Here is a 22,183-nt window from a genome sequence, read left to right on the forward strand (position 1 = left end):
GTTTGAAACTTTCCTCTAGATAAAAGCTCCAACAGAGCACCATAGCCAAGGACTTGATTGGCCATGAATGACTAGGAGCTTGGCATATGCATTTTAGTGTCTCCGTGAAGGACAACAGCTTTTCCAATAACAAGTGTTTCCAGTTTATTTAAAATACTCCCAGGTTCAATTTTTCATTAGAAAACGACAATCCTTTTTCTGTGGCAAATCCTGATATTAATTTTGTTGTTTGTTCCTAGCAGAATTCTTCAACTTGTCAAACCAGAGGAATTAAACTGCTTTCCATCTTTGATCCCTTGTGACAGACTGAGCTGTTTTCCTGGCTTTTATGGCCAAAATGCTTGTCTCAGTTTAACCAGTCATGATACTAATCTCATCCTAGCTCTGCCAATGATCTCAGTGGTGGCCACGGTGGCTTTGGCAGCACCCCCAGCAAGATGATGAGGGACTTTCATCCTCTGCAAATCCTCCACTGCAGTCCTTCACTATCTGTTTAGGTAGCATATATAAACCCAAAGAAAATTATCATGATGCCCAGCATTTCACAAACTGAAGTGACAGAAAAAAAAAAAAAGAGTTCAACTTGTCCTGACTTCAGAATCTGCTGAATAGAAGCTATGGGCTCATCTCAGGGATGGGACAACCTGTGACATGCTCAGTACTACCTTCAAATTATGTTTGAGAGTCCAGGAACTGCCTTTTCCTTGCTGCCTTCCATGTCTATGCTCCTGTGCTGTGGCCTTGGCTGATCTCTCGAGCTAAGCTGAGCATGATGCTCAGCAATTGCAACAGGAATATAAAGAGGGAGAGCACCTGGTAGAGACTGTGGGGTCATGAATTACAGATGTTCTTTGTGTTAAGACACGACAGGAAAAATGACAGGATATTACTTCTACAAAACTGGCATTTTAAGTGATCTGCCTTGGGAATTTTGTTCATGAGTGGCTATTAAAGGTTGTGATGAAAAGAGGACAATAGGGTTGGCATCATAATCAAATGCCAGGATAGATCAGATGAAAACAAGACAATAGCATTGGCATCATGATCAAATTCTAGGACAGATCAGATGCATGGTATAAAAGTGGGTTCCTTCTGCTTTGGCTGCAAGCTCTTCTAATTAGAAAGAGACCCTCAACCCAAAATCCTGTGTTTTGCCTCACATGTCTGTATCATGAACTATAAGTACTGAATGACCCTCGGCCTGCCACAAAAAGCACCTTCCTGATGCACCAGAGTGAATATTCAGGTTGAAATGAAGTGAGCAATGAGAGGAGCTTTCCACAGTTTCTGGTTGCATTGCATATGTCTTACTCAGGTGTGTTTCAAACCCAGATGTGGACACATTATGTGATGGAAGGCAAGAATAATGTGCAAACTTGCCCTGTAGCCCTCTCTTGAAGTTCTGATCACCCTTCCTTCCTGTGACTAAATGAAGAAAAACTCACCAAGGCAGAAAAGACCACCCTGTTAATAGGCTCTAATGTCTCAGGCCATCTAAGCTGAGGCAGGATGTAAACTGAAAATGTAATTGCTTTAGGAGCAAGACAGACTCTTCCTGGAGGCAAATCAGCCCTCAGGAGATCTGAATTAACCTCCAAAGAGCCTCTCTTTCCAGTGGCTATACAGGAAGCTTAAAAATTATATGCCTAATGATGGGACCTCAACGAGCTGCCTGCATTTCGATGGGTTGAATCAAGGTTTAGCAATTACTTGGAGTCCTTAAGCAAAAAGAATTGAACTTCATCAAGTTTCTTCTCCTAAAGCTCCCTTGTGACTATTGTTAAGCAAAAGAGGTTCATTAAATGAGAGGCAACTGTGCCTCTAAAATAAAGGTTTGGTGGGGTTTTCTTTATGTTTAAAGATGTAGGGATTGATTCATCTCACATAAGTGAGATGTATCCTTTAGGATGAGGTGAATCACACCCTGGTCTCTGCTGGCTTCAACTACACAGACTCTAAGGCAGTGTTAAGTGTTGGTGCTAACATCTCCACTGGAGACATACAACTCAATCAGAGGGTTCCTAGCCTTACTGCTATCCTTCCAGGGTCTTCCTGAGCAGGGAATAAAGGATGGGATACACCAACCAGAGCAGGCAGTACAATTGGAAGATTTTGCAAGCAGAAATCCTTTAAGATCTGCTGATGACCTTCCCCTCAGTTCCTGCAGAGTTACCAGAGAGAGACACCTCCATAAAGGAAGGATTATGAAACTTGAACCTCCTTTGGTGGAAGGTTATTTGCTCACAGGAAGGAGGAGGAGAACTACTGCCTGGTGCCCAACACCACCCACGTGTTTACCAGGGATCAGAAGAAAGCATTTCTGAAACTGCACACCCATTAATTCAAATCCTGCTTCAGACAGGATGGAAGTTTTGGAAATTATCCAGATGTTTTATCTCACCTCAGCAGGATGGATTCTTTAGAGAGAAACCAAAGGCTTAACAAGTGAGAATTTTTCATCCCTTTCTTATCTTCTGATAGGCTCAGCCTGCAAGCCAAATCTTGAGAATTTAGAAGTGCACCTCCCTGACCAGATTAAATATGCCTTGGGAGTATTAAATCAATCAGACTGGTGCAGGCTTGGGTGCAATGTTACCTATCTATCATGAATCTGGCAAGGTTTTTTTCTTAATTTGCACTTTCGTTTTGTTTATACATGTCACTTGGCACCCTCCCCCTCTGAGGGGGTTCACAATTGCAACCATATTTCAGCCAGACTTAGGCACTGACATGTGGTCATGGCACAAAACTCTTGAATCACTTGGGACTCAAAGTGTACTTGAACTTTGCTTTTCCTTTTTTCTTGCATTATCCACATTTGCATCTCATCTTCTGCATTGTGGCAAAATTGGGCATCAGTCATGAAGGTCTTAACACACCTTCATCAAAAACATTGTTCTGGCCTAACTTAGTGGGAATCTGCTGAGCACCAAAAACTGAAAGTCCCTCCTTGGTACAAGAAAAGAAGCCCAGAGTTCACTTTAGTTCAACCCAAGCTGAAAGCTGTGGGAGATCTTGACCTCAACCAACAGCAAACAATTTATCTGCTTGCTCCCGTTACCTGGAAAATCTTCTTGGCATGATAGTCATCGACTTCAATGTTCACTTCTTTCAGGAAGTCTTTGAGCTCTTTCAAGCTCATCTTGTTGTCTTTGTTTTTATCAGCTTTCCGCAGGCAGGTGTGAATCCAGCTGCAGGATGATGTAAGGAAATCTTTCCAGGTCAGTGCCTAGCCTAAATACCACCCTTCTGCTGCACATGCCAGGGGGGAAATCCTCTTCTGAAGGCCCTGAACCACCCCTCCAGCTGCTGCAAATCAGCACAGTCCCCCTGAACAGCTGAAATCATCTCACCTTCTGCTCCAACAGAGCAGAACAGTGCTTTGGCAGAAGGAAAATGTGCTGTGATACAAGGAATCATGACCTGGGAGAAGCTTTTCACCATCTGGCCAAGGCTGGATCAGCTCTCTTTACCCTGTAGGAGTTTCTGGCCACGGCCAGAAACAGTCTGATTTCTCTTTTATGACAGAAAGTACATTCTGCTCCAGACAGTTAAAAGGGGAGAAAGGAAAGAATGAAAAGAGTTCCCAAGAGGAGCTTGGTAAACTCATTGTTACAGATTTGGTCAATATTCAGTATATCACAGGGAACACTGAACTCCAAAAGCAGCAGTAATATTAATTTTTGAACTCACCTTCAGCTTCTCTATGTTTTTAGGGATTTCTACCTATCTGTCCTAGAACTTTGTTGTGGGCAGAATTAAGCCAAACTTTGTGGGTCTTGGCTTCCCCTAATGAAAGCAGTGACTATTACTGTGTTGTACTGTGATAATAGCTCATAAGAGCTTGGGTTTCAATCACTTTAGTATATCTATGGATCTGAAGTAATTGCTATAAAAATGAGCTTTTTAATGTGATGATGTAATTTAAACTGGGTCTCCCATTTTCTTTCTGTCTCTTGGGAAAATAATGTTAGAGAGTCGAGATACACCGCAGTCTTAAGCAACAAAAAACATGCTTTTTGCATCATGGAACTGACTGTCTAATTTGCTTTACTGTCAAATAAGAAAGGTCATCCCAAAAAATATCTACTTTTCAATAGGAAAAATGATCAAAGTAAAAATTTGATCTCCATGAATGTAACCTTCCACATTTTCCATTGCTTCAAACCCATTCTAGAAAAACTTCAAAAAAATGCCCAACCTGAATGTCAATCAGAGTAAAGCTGAGGATTAGCAAATATCAGCAGAGGGATATAGTCCCATAACATTTTAACTGGGCCTTTCAAAATGACCCCAAAAAAGGGCATCAACAGCCTTAGGGGCTGTAGACAGAACCTGAAACAAAGTTCACCACAGCTTCCACTGCATTCAAATATTTCCTAGCAATGGAGATATGTGTAAACTGTTTGTAAGTATTGTTTGTCTCATGGAAAGTTGAACTTTCTGACTTTAAAAATCTTGGCAGGTGCTAAGCAATGACCTCACCCCGCATCCGTCTTAGCCTGGTAATATTAATACTCCCCTTCTTTAGGCATGGAAACCAAAATAAAGACAGGCTACGTTTTCCCAGCTCCCAGGGACACTCCAGGGTCCTGAACCAGGCTCTGGCTTGGACTGATTCTTCCCAGAAAACCAAGTTTGAGTCATGAAGTTCCCAGGAGCAGAGGATGCTCTGCTGGGAGCACACCACATCCACCCTGGGGTGCAGGACACCCCCTCCACCAGCTGCTCTCCAAAGAGGGTCTGCTCAGACTGGGAACATGGTGCTCTCAGTGGTGCCACCCATTCACATCCAACCCTGCACCTCAGCTCCCCTTCACAGCCTTCCCTAAAAACAACAGGCAGGAGCATGGCCCAACTCCAGCCAGCCAAGAGGAAACCCAGTCTGCCACGGCCAGAGGGGAGCAGCAGGGTGGGATAACACTGACTGTGCATAGAAACTACGCTTTTTGTGCCAACCACTGCAAAACTCCACCTTATTTAAAAAGCCTGCATCACTTCCACTGGTCATGAGCACCCAGGATTATGCACATACCCAAAGTCCTCTCTGGAAGGCAATATGTGGGCAGTAAATGCATCTGCAGTAGTGTATGCCCAGGTCCCACCTGGGAATGGAGGATATTTTCCTGTTAGATCCCTTCCCAGGAGGCTGAGAAATGCAGGAGGGAAATCAGAGAGTCCAGGAAGAGCCGAAACACACAGTGGGCCCTCACACTGCAAGGGCAAGCAGCAAAGAGAGAAAAAGGAGAGTACAGACAACTGGGGCTTCAGTCTGTTGTGTCAGCAAGTATTTTTGCAGCATTCTGACCCAAAAACACCCAAACTCCCCATCCATCTGGATCCCCTCAACTTTGGGAGAGTTTAGAGGAGCCGGATCGACTAAGCACTTCAAGTCAAATTCTTCCCATCTGATACAAACAACATTTTTCAGCCCTGGCTGTGGGTCTTTCTTTCACCTTCTGTGGGCCTGTGTGGACTAGGAAAAAGCTGCTCCCATTCCTGTATACATCCAGAGCGAGCCTGCTTCCTGCCTCTTGTTTTGAAAGGATATGCCAGCTCCAGGGGTACCATTTTTCTTTTAGAAACCAAAGAGGGGGTGACTGAAACTATCTGGCAGATATCCCGTGAATGTGCTCAGAACAGAAAATGCTGCAAAACTTCTGGTAAGTGCTTTCAAACCAGAAGAAAAGCTCATACATAAACCCCAGAACTGGAGCAGACAGTGCCACCCTGCTCAAATGAAAAGTCCTCTGTGTTTTCTGGTCTAAAGCCTTCCCTGCACACATACCTGCAATATTTGCTAAATAACCCATGCCAGCTTGCTGCAGGGTTGAATCTGAGGCTTAATAAAGCATAACTGTCTGTATGAGAACATCAGAAATACTCACCAAGTATGTGGGAGTGTTATCTGGGTAGGAATGTAGGACTGGAAAGACACATAAGACACTCAATCAAGTCCCTTTCTACCACAGGCAACTCCACTGTATTATAAGCAGAACAATCCCCACCTGAAACTAGCAGGGTTTTTGCTTTCAATACATGTTTTCAAAAACTTGCACATTCCTTACTTGATTTGCAAGGCTTTGTGAGGCTGGAAAAGACACAGTGCAAGTCAATTCTCCAGTCATGGGGGACAGGCAGGGGACACAACACTTCCCCTCATCTCCTGGCTCTTCCCCTTCTGTGCTCACAGATGCAAAGAACACTCCTGAGGTTTAAGGAAGATCTGAGTAAGCCCACACTGCCAAGCAAACCTGGTGAAGGCAGACTAAATTTAAAATCCCAGGCTTTAATTAAACATCATCAAATTTCAAATGAGAAATCATGCTGTTCTGTAATTCCAGGTTACGTTAAATGGCCTGAGACAATCCCAGATTGGAAGCCAGCACTGCACGGTAATTACTCTTCCAGAAATATGGTTTGCCTACCCACCCTATTTAGCTTCAATTCTGCTTTCCAAAGACAGAGAGGCACTTTTCCATGCTGGAAATTTACAGCCTTCTTCCCTTGCAAATATCATTGTTATTTTTCCCCCCTTAGCAATCTTGTCTCTTCCTAGGGGGAAGTTTTTCAGCAATATATTCAACTTGAAGTGCTCCAGGGACAGCTTCGTGTTACCCAGACTTTCCCCTACACACTGCGAGGTGGCTGAGGAGTGACCTTACAGCCCAGAGCTTAAAAAAACATCCAAAAAGATGCTCATAGTGCAGGAGATAAACACAGCATCCCATCCCAGGCACATCAGAACTAATGGAGTCTGATTCCTCTAAACAAACAGCACTGTGGTTGTGCAAGTGCTTATTAGACTTTAGAGAATCCACAGAAGGGTAAAGCTTGATGAAAGCTCAGCATTTATGCACCATCTCCTTCACCATCAGTACATTATTACCCAGCAGAGAACCCACATGGGGTGAAGCCTTTACTGAGGGCAAGACTCCCTGTTGCCTGCTTATGCTCATACTCCAGCTCTGGGATTTTCCCCAGCTGAGGATTTTGGGTCTCCCCTCCCCTCTGCAGATGCTTTGATGCTGAACAAGCCATGAAGCTCACGCAGCCTTCTCTCACCAAGAGAGAGATCTGCTTTCCTCTCTGATAGCTGGATTCCTATCTTTGGGAAGCTTAAAGGAACTTAATATTTTATGACTGTCTCTGTCAAATCAGGCTGAAACCAGCCAACAGGTTCATATGTCACGGTCAGGGTCTTAGACACACAGGGACTGCAGAAAATCCACCCACAGATATTCTCTCTGTTTACATGTGAGACCCGTGGTCATAAAGCAACTTACTGAGTGAAATGCAGCCCCAGGGAGGATTCCCTGTGAATTCAGCAGAGCCAAGATCTCACCCAATAACTGACTCTCTCCCCATTTCATAAGGAATTCACTCTCCTTTCCTGCTCTGCTCCTTTTCCTTTCCGATCTCTGCACTGTCAACAGAGCAACTGCAAATTTTCTCAGGGTAAAACCTCCTCCCATGCTGAGGCAAATAAGGAGTAATTTCACTGAAGTCAGCGGAGCTACCCCAGAGTAAATTTGGCAGTGAGAAGAATCAGTTCCCTTGCCTTGTATTACCAAGAAACATGATAAACAGTATGGGCTTTTCATGCCTTGCCAAGAAGTGCCTGTCCTGGAGTTCACTGCAATGCAAGTGAAACAGACCCCCGAAGAACACAAAAAGTAATGATTGTTTTATCTGGAGCTCCATGAAAGAGGCAATTCTTTGCTTAAGGAGCTACATTAAGCCTGAATCCACTCTTGCTGGTATCACCGTAAAACAGGGGGAAAAAGCACTGGAAACCAGGGAGTTTGCCTGGGTGCAAAAGTCAGTGTGAGAGAAAACTCAGTGCCCAGGGCCAGCAGGGAAAAAAGGAGGTTAGTCTACTATCTCCACCCACGGGGAAAGACAAGTGCATCTTTGTCTGCGATTAATCATTTTATAAGGCAAAGGATACTGTTGGAGTTTCTGTTTCTGGTTCATGGAGTTGCTGTGGGCTATGATTTTCCCAAGGCCGGAGATCCAGTGGTTGGCATCATCCTCTGAACTCGCAATGAGGTCCAGGTTTTTCCGCTGGTCTTTGAAGATGATGGAAAAGCAGCGATACTCTGGGACATCCTTGGCGTATTTTTCCATACCTTCTGTTTTATGGCCTGACCTCACATCCCGAATATCTTCAATGGAGACTGTGGAAAGAAAGCAGAGCCTGCTGTCAGCAGGGGTTCAGTCAGCCTTATCTCTACTTGGTGAGGGATATTAAGGAATTATTCTTTCTCCTTTTCCTGAAGCCTCTGGAGGGTTCCCTTCCCATTCCTCCCTTCCCCAAACTTTGGTACTAAAGAAAGCTCAAATCAAAAGGACCAGAAAGAACAAGAGATTTTAAAAAGGAAAACTCTTTCCCCATGTTCTTTACTTAACAAAGAAGCAGAATATGCACAATACTGTGATATCCTGCTTGTGAGATACAAATCACTGCCAAGAGTTTGGTTCCAAGTCTTTGGAGCATCCCTGACTTGAGCATCCCTTGACTCATCACCCATAAGAATGGGGAGAGTGGGGATGTGCCTTCCTGTGAACATCACCCCACAGGAAAATTCTGTAATCACAGAATGGTTGGTGTTGGAAGGGACCTTAAAAATCATCTTGTTCCAAGCCTCCTGCCACAGGCAGGGACACCTTCCACTAAACCAGGTTACTCAGAGCCCTGTCCAACCTGGCCTTGGATACTTCCAGGGATGGAGAGTCCACAATCTCTCTGGGCAAAATGAGAGGTGACTTCAGTAAGATGACAGCAGGGACCAAAAGAGTCTTTCTTTAGGTTGCAAAAAAAAATGAGAAGGTAAAATTTAAAATCCCATCTATTCTTCTCAGACATCCTATTGCAAATTAGGGAGACAAAGACCAAAGCTTCTGAGCAGTCTGGTGTCACTCATACTCCACCCTTGGCCCTGTCAAGGGCAGACTTAATCCTCCTTGCTGTAAGAAAGGAAAACACTGTTTTCCACATCATCTTTCCCCATTCCCATCTGGGCCACTCAGCTGGTGGAAATGAACCCTGAAGTTGCACCAGGTTTGCAAAAGGCACACACAGGGCAATCCAGAAGGAGCAGTTTATTAAGAGACTATTTTATTCAACAAACATAAGTAATGCAGACACCCCCACATTGCCCTGAGAGCATTCAGGTGCCCTCAAACTGGGTTATAATCAGGCAAGCTCCTGGCAGCAACCACAGCCTCTTTTTGTTCTTCATGGTCTACTTAATACACACACAAAGCCCTGGCACAGGCTGCCCAGAGAAGCTGTGGCTGCCCCATCTCTGGAAGTGTTCAAGGCCACGTTGGACAGGGCTTGGAGCAACCTGGGATAGTGGAAAGTGTCCCTGCCTACGGCAGGGGGGTGGAACTGGATGGTCTTTAAGGTCCCTTCCCACCCAAATCATTTTAGGATTCTCTGATTCTATGAAAGGGCTGAGAGGAAAGGATAGAAACTTCTTAACCACACCGAAACTTAACGCCAAAGTAGGGATGGCACCTACACACAAAAAATGGCAAAAATGTTTGCAAAGTGCTGGATTTCACAACCAAAAAAATCTCATGACCTTTTCTTTGGTAGGAGATAGACTAGGTACATTTTCCAAACATCTACCAATGCCTGGGCACACCTAGAAACAACAACACACCTGAGAGATATTCAGCCATCTCCTATAACAAGCTTGCAAAAAAACCAGACACAATCACGGGAAATGGGAAAAAAAGTGCTTAACTTCTACTCTGCCTCAAATTGTAAGGTACAGTTAAAAATTATTTCCTCTGTCAGAGTTGTGTGAGAACAATTTTATTTGAGCTTATCTTGAAGGAGCTTTGTTGAAAAGCAGTGTGTGAGTGTAAAATATCTCCACGGTTTAGCTGAATAGGAAAAACTTGCCTTTAAACAGCCATTTCACCATTAAAATACCCAGTTCATTCAAATTCAACACTGCAGAAAAACCCAGCTCAGTATCAACACTGCACGTTTTTAGCATGGCTGCCCTGGGATCATCCACAATTCATCAGATGCTCACTAGAGTTTGAAAACTTTTTTTTTTCCCCAGAACAGTCATGATAATGCTCAGCTGCTGGGGAAAAAGAAAAAAACAAAAACCACCCAAAATTTCAGTCTTCAAAAATCACTGACTTTCCAAAACCAACACTTCACATTCGCTTCAAATCCTCACCAGATGTTGGGGTGGTCAAACATCTGCCACAGCACTTTGCTGGTTTGGTTCCTATGGAAGAACACACCATGAGGAGCTTCCTAGAGCTGGCAAAGCTCCTCCCTGACAATTATGAGCCATTATCTTTGTGTGGTCTTTGATTATCACTTGGTAAAGGGCAACAGTTGAGCAGCTGAGGGGAGGGGAGGAAAAGGTTGGGTTGGGCTGCTGTGGAATTGTGTTATCTGGCCAATTTACCTTTGAGCAAAAGTTTGAGTACTAAAGCCTGGTGATTTTGCCCTTTAACTGGGACATCAACCAAACAATAGTGGCTGTGCCTCGGGTAGAACTTCACCCTTAACACAAAGCATGCTATCACATTTGGACAGATTCCATTCAGGCAAAAAGTCTAAAGTTTAGTTGGATCCTTTTATAGCCAATAGGGGGGAAAAAAGGAGATTTTGGAACGTAAATGTTCTGTCCTATTTAAACAAAAACTTCAGAGTAAGATAAATCATACCCTTAATCAATGGCTACAGAGGACCCTTGATCAGAAAGGAAGTCCAGGCTGAGCATCCCAGATGCAGAAGTGTCCATAAACAAGTGATTCTCCTCCACTTTGGGTCTTTTCTGCTTATGGCAGTGCAAGTGGAAGGATCATCCTGTTATTCCTCATCACCTGCCAACTGCTCACCACTGCTTGGCTCATAAGAGTTATTGTCCTTCAGAATGGCTAGTTAGTCTGCTTGTGCAATCAATCCCTAAACTTTGGGTTGGCAACAACCTCGTGTTTCCAAAACTAGAAAATCTGATGTTAAATATTGGAAATTTAGGAGGGATTCTTTGGAAACCATTACATGGCTTCGTGACTCCACTGGAAAAGAGAGCTGTGTGGGAGGAAAAAAAGATTGAAAACCTGTGTCTGGAAGGGCTGCCTTGATCTCTCTGAGGTGTGTTGAGAAGAGGATGATGGAGATAACAGAGTTCCTCAATGCAGAAAAGGTACAAGGAAGGCTGAAGAGCAGTATTGGTGTCTACTGTAGTCACAAGAGACAAGGGGAGAAACTACCAACACAGGAACCGTTAAAAAAGCAGGGTAGGGGAGGACACTTTTTAAAGCTTTCCATAGCTTGGTTGTGTGGTTTCATCTATCAATAAAAAAGCTGAAGCCAAAGGAGTCGGCCCAAGCCATCTGCAAAAGTTATCTCTTTTCTGGAAAATCTTAACCCAGCATGAGTACTTTATCAGCTGCTCCCAGACAGCCAGTGCACTGCATTAGCAGTCCCAAACTAACTGAGCTATCTGCAAGGAGAAATCAAAAATAACTGGGAGACAGACACGTTTCACAGCAGAGGAACACTCACAGCAAATGCCCATCAATCACATATCCCTGCAACCTCCCTGTTCCTTCCCCACCACGCCACAGCGGGGAGATAACCACAAGCAGAAGAGAATCTGGAAAGTTTGCATCCACTTCTCCCGAGTGTTTACGTCTGCTGAAGAGGTGGTTTGTACGAAGCCCAAAACATGACGCACAGCCCAAGGAAGCTCGTGTTCTTCCTGGCCTCCAGACACAGAGTCACACAGGTTACGTCCTGGTCAGCCTTCCTGGCTGCTGTGGGTGCAGCCCGGGCAGTGCCACAGCTGAAGGCTCCCCACTGACATGGGCACACAGCAGCGTTCTCTGGAGCCAGTGAAATTCCTCCTGTCTGAACCACTCTCAGGGAGATTTTGGGAACTTTCTTTTTAACCCTCCTTTCAGTTTTCATCACCGGATCCTGCCCTTGTGCTTCCCCCTTGCTAATTCTCAGCCCAGTGCCCTTCTCCTATTTCACCCATGGCATCAGCAGGCAGGGATGGGTCAGGCCTGCAGGATCCATGAGGCCAGTTTTGACAGCAAGGATGTTTTCAGGCAACCAAAATGTATCTTTTGGGCATCTCTTTTGATACGGATTTCTCTCTTCATGGCTTTCAGGGAGCTTGCTGTTACACTTGCAACCTAATCTCCTCATGCAGAAGGAACACCTCCCAGAGGAAATCAACTGGATGATCTTTAAGGTTCCTCCCAACCCAAGCCATTCTATGATTCTAGTGTACAAGTGTTGAAGGTCCAGAAGAACAACCCTGACAAGGTTGCTAATGATGAGAGAAATTTTCTGAGAGATGAGCCCTGGTCTCTCAATCTCTTCTCCCATCATTGTTCCACAAGTGAAATGTCCAGACTGTGCTGGGAGCATGGACAGTAAACTCTTTGGTAATCCTAAAGAATACAGGGAAAGGAGGAACAGAGGCAGAGAGCAATCCGTTTTTTTTCCTCCTTTTTGACAGGCAGCCCTTTGAGAGGAGATATTTTGTCAGGAATCTTTTTCAAGAGAGAGAATAAGAAAGTGAATTCACATCTGCAAGCATGTGAAGGACAAGGACCAACAGGTGTTTCTCTTTTCTTGTGCCTTTGCTGATAAAGAGGGAGAGGAGGGTCACTGTGCAGACACTTGGGAGGCACTGCCAAAACAGCTGTTTCACTGGGGGAGGGGGGCAGCTTTTCACTCTGGGGGAAATACTCCTCAAATCCTTTCCTTATCCTGCCCCCCCCCGTCATTAGTAAGTGATCCCCGCAATGTGGCGTTCAGTCACATCGAATTACTCCATCCCACTCTAATTGTCTCCGTAAGTCACTTCTGTTTACTGTCAGGAAACGCAGATGAGAAACGTGCCCAGCCGCATCCTGCGTGTCTGCGGAGAGCTCAGGCCCTCACCAGCTGCACCGCGGCCAGGAGGGCTCAGCATCTCGTCAGGAACAGATGAGAGCTGCTGCCTGCCCCCGGGACTGCCCCACAGAGACACGGCATGGATTTCACAGCACGCTGAGCACACGGGGCGAACCGGCACCGCGTGCTGCTCCTCGCTTTGGTTTCACCCCAGGAAGAGCCGCTCGGTTGATTTCGGTTTCCCCCCAGGGGACTGATGCTAATGGCCAAACGCAGTTGGGATCGGGACCTTTGTAATCAGCGGGAGCTGGAGCACTGTCAGCTCTCCGGACTGGGAATACCACAGGCTATCCGTCACCCTCACCCCTGAGGGACGCTTCATCGTAATGACTCACGGGTGGGTTTAGCATGAGCCCCACTGTGCTGTGCCTTCTTAGCCCTGACCACATTGCTCTTTCATTTCCCTGTGTGTGAGTTACTGCAGGTGCCAGCTGCTGATTCCTCATCCATTCTCTTCTCTACCCCCCCTGCACTGACATGCTCAGCAGGTTGTTTTAACTGGAGATCAGCTGCACAGCAGTCTGCCCTCATTGCTGGCGCATGTCACCCGCTGACAACCAGTGATATAACGCACATGCAAGTTTACAGGTTGTCTGGAAATTCCTTTTAATATAAGGTCTTTACCCAGCCTTTCTGCCTACCCATCACAGCTTGGGGTGCTGATGTAAATAGAGAGGTCTCTATTTACATTCCTTCCACACATCCCAACCAGGGCCCTGCAAACTATTTCGGCGACTAGTTCCTGCTTCTCCTGCCACCACAGCGCCGCTAAATTTGGATCTGAGGTTCTCAACACTTCTGTCTTTGCATTTAACATATGCTGTGGAGAACAAGGTCGATATTTGTCAGCGTGCTGCCCGTGATGAAAACTGTCCCGGCGACGCACGCGGTGGCCTGATTCAAAACTCAATCGAAGAAACAGGCAGCCCTGCATTTGAAATGACGTGTTTTATGGGTCGAGTGATTTTGATAAAAACTGATGAGACCCACAGACAGACGGTTTTGTTTTCGCAGCTGACGGCCGCCTTGCATAACACATTCACATCAGCAAATATTTTTCCAGGGATAAATACATGTCTGACCACGGAGCAATGATTCCTAAAGAAAACTGCAGAAGGAAGCTGTAGGTGCAGCCAACTACCTGCTGTGTGCATACAGGTTGCTGGGAGTTTCTGTTGACTTTAGACACTTATCAGGAACAATTTAAAGCTTTCACTTCTTGACTCGAGCAAGCACAGAGAAATATCACATTCTTCCTGTTTTTCTGCAAGCAGGTTCAGGGCATTAATTCAATGGAGACAAGCATTTATTCTTAAAAAAAAAGTGGTATGTTATGTTCATTTCATGGCTTTTTAAGGGCACTCCTAAATTTCACAGCAAGCCATAAATGAAGGAAAAAGTTTTCTGATGAAAAATATCCTATAGTTGGGCCAGAAGTCAGAGGAACTGGAACAAATTTTGTGCATTTTTAATAGTGAGATAACTAATTACTACATCAAAATATCAATTTCATGACTTTAAATAATAATACGATCACCACTTGTAACACTCAGTAGTGCAATGAATATAGTCCACCTCTGTAAATTGCTCCCAAAGCAGATTATTTTAACCAAAATACAGGAAAAAAAAAATTCCAACAATAGCAGTTTTTACGTAAATCTTTTGGCCAGAAATGGAAATATTTCAGCTAAAACTCCTGAAGTTCTTTCTTGACTTCACTGCTCTGACTCAAGGACACACCCCCAGTGAGTCATCCCTGGTTCAGTGTGCAAAGCTCCTTCAGGGCTGCCATGGGAAACGTCACCTCCCTGGTCGTCTCTGGGGCCCCACTGTAGCACCCCTAAATCTAAATGACTCATTCAGTCTTCTCCTTCTGGCTTCGAATATTCTGTTCCTCCACCAAACACTCAAAAGGATGTCTCACTGGAAAGTTTTCAGCCATCCCTGCAAATCCCCGAGTTCAGAGAGTTTTTAAAGGGATTGAGTCTGGCTTAAGTGAGCTCACACAAGGGATTACAGCTGGTTTAAGAAAATACTTTCAAAAATCAATTTCACTGAAAGCAGCAAATGCCTTTTTGCTCTTTTTATTTCACATAGATGAGATCTGATATTTGACAACAGCTAAACTAGACAGTGCTACTGACAGGCTGCTGCTCCTGCCATCCAGGCCCTCTGCCCCCTTTGACTCTCCTCCCTTGCACCACAGTGATGCTCAGGAGTGAACTGGCTCAGAATGAACCATTTTCCAGCCACCTTGCACAAATCTTTTCTTTGCCCCAAAACTGTTAATCGTGCCACCTGAACTCTGTTTTCTCAGCCCAGGGAGAAAGCTGTGTAAAAGCCTCATGGGTCAAAGAAGCATCCACCCTGTCCATGGCCCTACACAACATTTAAGGTAACACAGCAGGGTGTTTATGGATCTGATATGTAGCTCAGACACAGGATGGAGCAGGCTATGCTGAAAAATGGTGCTTTTGTGCTGCCCTTCATGCCCAGCATTCCTATGTCTCTGCTGGAGGCAACCAGAGAGTACACACAGGGCAGAAGACACTTGTTGGAAAACTGACTTAAGATGCTTCAAGGGCTTTTGGAAAAAAAACCTGTTCCCTTGGACTTAAATGGAACATACTGAAAAATTATGGACAATAAGGAAAAAAATGGATCATGTTCTACCTGCATAGAAACCGTTTTGGAAACACATCCTATCCCCCCTAAAAAGCCCTATGGTTATTACAGCTACGAAGACAGCATCCAATCTAAATTCCCACTTGTTTAAAATAAAGACAACAGAGGAAGGTACTGGTTGTACCCTGTGTATCTGAGCCAGGCAACATTTGTGCCTGTGACAACCCTGATATGTTGGGCTTTTTGAACTTCAAGCATCTGAGATTCTCCTGCCTGACCTTGGCAGTCCCCAGTGTTATCTACTAGGCTCCACCACACAATGGTTTACAAATAACTTTTCCACATGGTCATAAGAGCAGCAATAGGAATAACAGGAAATTATCCAAACAAAAACATAACCCTCACCCTGCCCAGACTGCTCCTCTGAGGTGCATCCATCTGCTCACTGCCAGCAATGCTGCAGATAAGATTAGACCCGCTGCTCAAACCTCCCGGTTTCCATTCTGCTCACTCTTTTTCCATCCTAAAAAGGGAGATAATCTGCAGGTTTAGGAAGGCTTTGAACTGGAGAGCAAAGAAGCTGTCTGTCAACAAGGAAGGGTGACCCTCTGGAAAGACTCGCACTGAAGTCCCTGATTTTGGGCCTCAAATCATGACCCTGCACTCCTCCTCTGATGTGACCACCTTCACACACCAGATCAAATGAGAAGGCAGCCATGGTGGTAGAGCCTGCCAAAGGACACAACAAAAGCTGGGATAATCCTCCCTATACCTGAACCCAGAGCAGCCTAGTGAAGTTAAAAGCTCAAGAAGGAAACTCAAACCCAGCGATCATTCTGAAAGCTGAGAGTGGAAGGTTTCAGAGGATCAATAAATGAGAAAAGCAAGAAAAAGTGTGACCAGCAAGTTGAGGGAAGTGGTTGTGCCTCTCTACTTTGCTGTCGTGATACCCCACCTGGAGTACTGCACCTCTGGGGCCTCCAACATCAGAAGGATGTGGACCTGTTGCAGTGAGTCCAGAGGAAGCCATGAAGATGTTCAGAGGGCTGGAGCACCTCTGCTGCAGAGACAGGCTGAGAGAGACAGGGTTGTTCAGCCTGGAGAAGAGAAGCCTCCAGGGAGACCTTAGAGCCCCTTCCAACACCTGCAGGGGCTACAGGAGAGCTGGAGAGGGACTTTGGACAAGGGCAAGTAGTGATAGAACAAAAGGGAATGGCTTTGAACTGAAAAAGGGCAGGTTTGGATTAACTATAAGGAAGAAATTCTTTCCTGTGCGGGTGGTGAGGGACTGGAACAGGTTGCCCAGAGAAACTCTGGCTGCCCCATCCCTGGAGCTGTTCAAGGCCAGGTTGGACGGGGCTTTGAGCAACCTGGTGTAGTGGAAGAGTATTTCTCTGGAAAGGTGCGGATGCATGGGGTGTCAAGGAGCATGCACGTGCCTGTGAGCCATCAGGTAGTATCACTCCCCCTTCACGTTGCACTGAGGACACTCCCAGGGCACAGCAGGTTCTCCTTCCCACAGTGGCACTGCCTCTGTCTCCAGCAGTGTGGCAACACTGGTTGTGCTCAGTTACCAAAGTGTATCTTGAGTGCTATAAATCCACACCCACGCAGACACACTCTGAAAGCCTGGGCCCAACGCCCAGCTCAAAGGATTTGAGCTCACTCTTATTGCAGCTCAGTAAATAAAAAAAGTCACAGTTGTGCCTGCTCTCCATGTCACTGCCTCAGCCATGGAGGCAATGGGTTCAACCAGGCAGGCGCCAAGGTCTCTGGAGCCACAGCACAGGGATCCCCTCCCATTTACTTCTGAGGACCAGGTGGAGTCAGGACCGTTGCTGTAGGTGCTCTCTGACCCCATAACTTTGAGTTATGGCTGGCTCACAGCACAGGAAAGCAAGCTCTGAAAGTGATTCTTCTCAAATCATGTCCTTATTTGTTTTATAGCAAGATATTATCTGGTAAAGGACTTTGGTTTTATGTGGGACAGAGCTCAGCAGAGCAGGTGCTCCCAGAGGACAAACATTCACTGAGGTCTTTGTGTTTGTAGTTGTTAAATGGATTATTGCACTGAGACCTAAAGAGCCCAGCTGAGCTCAGGATCCCACCGTGCTGGGCATCCAAACCCAGTAAAGGACAGGCTCCAAACCTAAGGCTCTAGGGAGACCTCACTGCAGCCTTCAGTACCTAAAGGGGGCTTATGAAAAAAGAAGGTGAGGGACTTCTTACATGGGCAGACAGTGATAGGACAAGGGAGAATGATTTTAAACTAAAAAAGGAGAGACTTAGATTAGATGTTAGGAAAAAATTCTTCACTCAGAGGACGGCAAGACAATGGATGGAACAGGTTACCCAGGGAAGCTGTGGATGCCCCATCCCTGGAAGTGTCCGAGGCCAGGTTGGATGGGGCTTGGAGAAACCTGGGATAGTGGAAGGTGTCCCTGCCCACAGCAGGGAGGTGGAACGAGATGATCTTCAAGGTCACTTCCAACCCAAACCATTTTAGGATTCTGTGATTCAAAGTCTTTTACATTTAGATAGAGGAGGAAAGAGAAAATGTGTGGGGAAGGATGCACAAAGAGATGAAATGAGGCACTCCAGGTCATGTGAGAAGAGTGTGGCAACCAGGGTTACAAACCAAATGTATTTTACCCTGTTACTTTACTCCTCCCACTGAAAATCTTATCACTGCTTGTGGGAGGGGGGGGGGGGTAATTTGGAAGGCCCACCCTTCATTTAGTTAATTGTGATCATTACCAAAAAAACTGTGTAAATAGCACATTTCAACATACCATAAAATATAGTCCATGTTACTAACTTACCTCCTAGATTTACAAGACTGTGATGATCAGTGAAACACGAGAGAAGAGTGTCAGAAAATATGGAGAAACATATCATAAAAATACCAAATGAGAAGAAAACCCAGATATAAACAGACACACACCCTGCCTGATCCCATTTTGACTGCACAATTGGGCTCCTGGTCCCAGTTATGGCGCCAAGTTGGGTGATGCTGGCACAGAATTGTTCTTCCTGTGCCATATAAACCATTGTCATATCTGGACTTTTTACAGTAGGGCAGATTCTGGGTTTCCAAGATAAGAATGAGAATAGGCTTTCCTTCCCAGAGACATCTCCTGCCAGCCCTTGGGTTTCCACTTCTCTGCAGTTCCCTTGTGAGGCTTAAATGACAGTTTTCCCAGGGATTGAAGGCGGGAAAGAAGTGTGCTGGCAGAGCCCAGACCAACAGCCCAAGCGCACAGACCACACCACAGATGCTCACACCATGTCTCACACTGAGCATTAGGGCTTGGGCACCTGAGTAACCTGAACAATTTGGGGAGGAAACGAGCCAGGCAGGGCTGCTGAGAGCAGCACAGCCCACCCCACAACCGTTTCAAGCAGTAGCTCAGGAGCTTGGGAAATGTGGCCATTCCTGACACGGCGGATTCCTCGCGGCTGTCTCCGGAGCTGACAGCATCCCTCAGCTTGTGTGCTACAGGAGGTATGAAGGATCTGGTCTCACTGCTCCAAGCCCTGCCTCCACACCACACATAAATGTCCTGGTTCACCCCAAGCACCTCTCACAAAGTGCCCCACTGCCCATGACAAAGCAGACTTTACTTACAGATCTGTGACTCTGGAGATCTCAGCACCTTCTTCGACTCCTGCCAGATGGTTTTGCAGTCCTCCTGGAGCTTATAAAACCGCTCCTTTCTCCAGGAGCTGGACTTCACTTTTAGCAGCTGGCTGCCCTTCAGGAGGAACTTCAGATCCTTGTCATCTTTGAGGCCTGTGGTGAAACAGGAGTGGTAATGCAAGAGACAGTTCAAGAAATGATGCTCAGGGAGTCTTCCCTTCCACGGGACGATAGAGACAGACAGACAACTGCAGGGCAGACAGGTCTGGGGAGGACAGCTGAGCAGAGACACACAGAAATCAATCCTCCACATCACACTTCATGCTCACAAAAGAGGCTGAAGCTTTGTACATTTCTTAGATTGAGCCTAAAGACTTTTGTATGGCAATTCTCATGTGGTTTACAAACAAAAAACACTTCCTTCCCAGCAAATACAGTTACTGTCAGGATGCAAAAACTACAGTAAAACAAACAACAAAACAGTAGCAGCAGAATGAGGAAAGTTGCATAACTTGTAATTGGAATGCTGTCAGGAACTTTCAAGTGGTTTCAAATCTATTCTGCATTTCCTTTGTTGGAACACACAAAGGTATCACTCGTCCTTCTCTGGCAAGCAGCACCTTGCTATCCACATGGGAATTCTGCAGATCAGTGACATGAAGCTTAGGACAGGGAAGTTTGGTGAAAGGTAACAATATACCTATGAGGTAATATTAAGGTAGTAACCATGTTCTCCTCACTTCTCAACCACCCAAGAGGATCTTTATCTTTCTTACACTACTAGGCCACTGCAATGTCAAGTAATAACAACCAGATCTTCTAGTTCCAGAAACTTCACATTTCACAACTTAACCTAGATTCAGGAAGGCACTTAAGACATCTAGAGAGGCAAAAGGCACCTACAGAGGCTTTGAAAACACAGATTTGGGATTCTACATGGTTTTGAATGTCTCAGCAGTATATGACTTCCACATACCTTGGAGAATCTGTCCCTCAAACAAACCATTAATTACAGATCTGGAGCGTGTGGGCTGAGGAAGGTGAGAGCATGACACATGAGAAACACTTCCTGGGCTTTCTGTAATAGGCACCTTGCATCTCTCTGACATGGCATGAAAGGCTGGTTCAGAGCTGGTGAAACAGCATTTAACTCTAGTGCTGATCACGTACATCCCAATTCAGCTGGATTTTTTCTAACCCTATCTTAACACTGCAGGTAACCACTTGGCCACTTGCAACCACTCAACACATCATGCAAAAATTCCCAATGCTACCTAAACATAATGTGGAGTGTCACAAAGCAGAACTCCAACTTAACTGATTTATGCAATAACTTTTCTACTGCAGTGTCCCCTGTGACTCAGGGTTGGTTCTTCTCTGGAAGACACACCTGCCTTGAATTTTCCTTTTTTAAACAGAGTAAGGCAATAAACTATCAAATTTTGGGCCTGCTTGAAAAATAAAACTCAGTATGAGATCCAAGTGGCCAAATTCCTAGAATCCTGACCATTCATATAGGAAACTGAAGTACCAGGTGCTGTAGAGCACCAAGGTGGGTCATGGTGGCAGCAGCAAAAAGTTCACTGTGAGTTTGTAACCGGGATACAGTGGCCTGAAGAGAGCATTTTATGTTGCCAAAGCCTGAGATCTTCATCACAGGTAAGTATGAAGGGTGTCCAGGGTTCACTTCATGAACCACTCACATGCCTTTACTGGTATTTGAGGTGCCAAGGATCATGCCCAGAGCTGAGCCTGGCCAAAGCATCCAGAGTTGAAAGTGTCACAGTGGGAACTGGAGATCCTGAAGAGGTGGTTGTGGCGTCTCTCTTTCCTCTACATTAAATTAGCTATCTCATTAATTAAGTGTCTTCCCATGCTACAGCATCCCCTGGGCCTCTCAGCTCCTGTCTGATCCAGTGATTCCCTAGAGGAGAATTTGAATGCTTCCTCCTCTGGAAACTTCAGAAAAAAACTCATGGAGAGAAGAAAAAAAAGCTGTCTCCTGCACAGTGCAGAAGGATGAAAAGTTGATCCTGTCTACAAGATCTGGGACAGCATTCCCAGGGACTGATAAGAGGCCAGATCATCCAGAGGATGGACAGATACCACAACAGCTTCATGAGTCCTCAGCCTCCTGAGCTGTACTTCTTCTCTGAGGCAAAGGTCTTCCAAGTACAGAGAAGATACCACAGATTCCAGCCTCACTAACATCCCTGTGGCATTCCTCAAGGTTGCTGGAGAGGAAACTAACTTCTTCCTTCTCCCTATTCACCCACATTTCTGTTCTAGCTCCCAGACTCATTCCTTATTTTTCTTCAGATCCCAACCACACAAGGCATCATTATGAGAATAGGAGAACATGTCATCCTAGGGTGACATGAGGAGGAAAGCAGGAAAACCTCAATTCCTTTGGATGCCTATGTCCATAAATGGGTATGAGAAATCCCTTAAACTGGGGCATGTTTGGTTCCTCAGACACTGTGTGCAGCATCTGTAACATGTCCTGCTACCAGGACATCCCAAAGAGCTGCACCAGTGTCATACAGACAAATCTGGATAGGCACAGGTGGTGGCCATGGGCAGATTCCTCTCCTCCAGGCTTAGACCACACAGTTCAGACACAAGCTGGAGGTCAGAGCCCTTCATCCTGCTCACCTGCACAGCCTAGTCACTGTATCAGCGTGGGTCAAAACTGCCCTTCATCTTGCAAGGTTCTAACTATGGAGTGGGAGCAGCCCTACCAATCATTCTTGGTTGTTGTGCCTGAGGACCAGGAAAGGTTAAATGATCAGCAAAGGAGGGCACTGCACTTTGCAAGAGCTGGAGGGAAGGATGAAGAGGGACAGTGCATGGTGAAGGCATGGCAAGGACAAAAGCTGGCAGGGAGCCTGAGTCAGGGGCAGTGAGAGAAGGCAGGGAGGGGACGGAGACAAGCTTCCCCCTAAGAGGCAGCAGGTTTGGTC

At 45.6% G+C, this 22,183-nt stretch overlaps 1 protein-coding gene across 2 annotated transcripts in view; it reads right to left on the reverse strand.

Moving 5' to 3' along the window:
* The window catches only part of PLCD1 (phospholipase C delta 1), a 52,250-nt gene that overhangs the window by 19,788 nt on the left and 10,279 nt on the right, over positions 1 to 22,183 (reverse strand). For both annotated transcript variants that reach the window (XM_027733438.2, XM_027733437.2), the window contains exons 2-4: positions 19,209 to 19,373; positions 7,952 to 8,180; positions 3,062 to 3,191 (exon numbers count right to left, since the gene is read on the reverse strand). In XM_027733438.2, the coding sequence (XP_027589239.1) occupies positions 3,062 to 3,191; positions 7,952 to 8,180; positions 19,209 to 19,373 (524 nt within the window). The remainder of the gene's footprint in view (positions 1 to 3,061; positions 3,192 to 7,951; positions 8,181 to 19,208; positions 19,374 to 22,183) is intronic.

The sequence above is a fragment of the Pipra filicauda genome, unplaced genomic scaffold, assembly GCF_003945595.2.
Source record: "Pipra filicauda isolate LSUMZ 115617 unplaced genomic scaffold, ASM394559v2 scaffold1_size10287979_pilon, whole genome shotgun sequence".
NCBI classification, from domain to species: Eukaryota; Metazoa; Chordata; class Aves; order Passeriformes; family Pipridae; genus Pipra; species Pipra filicauda.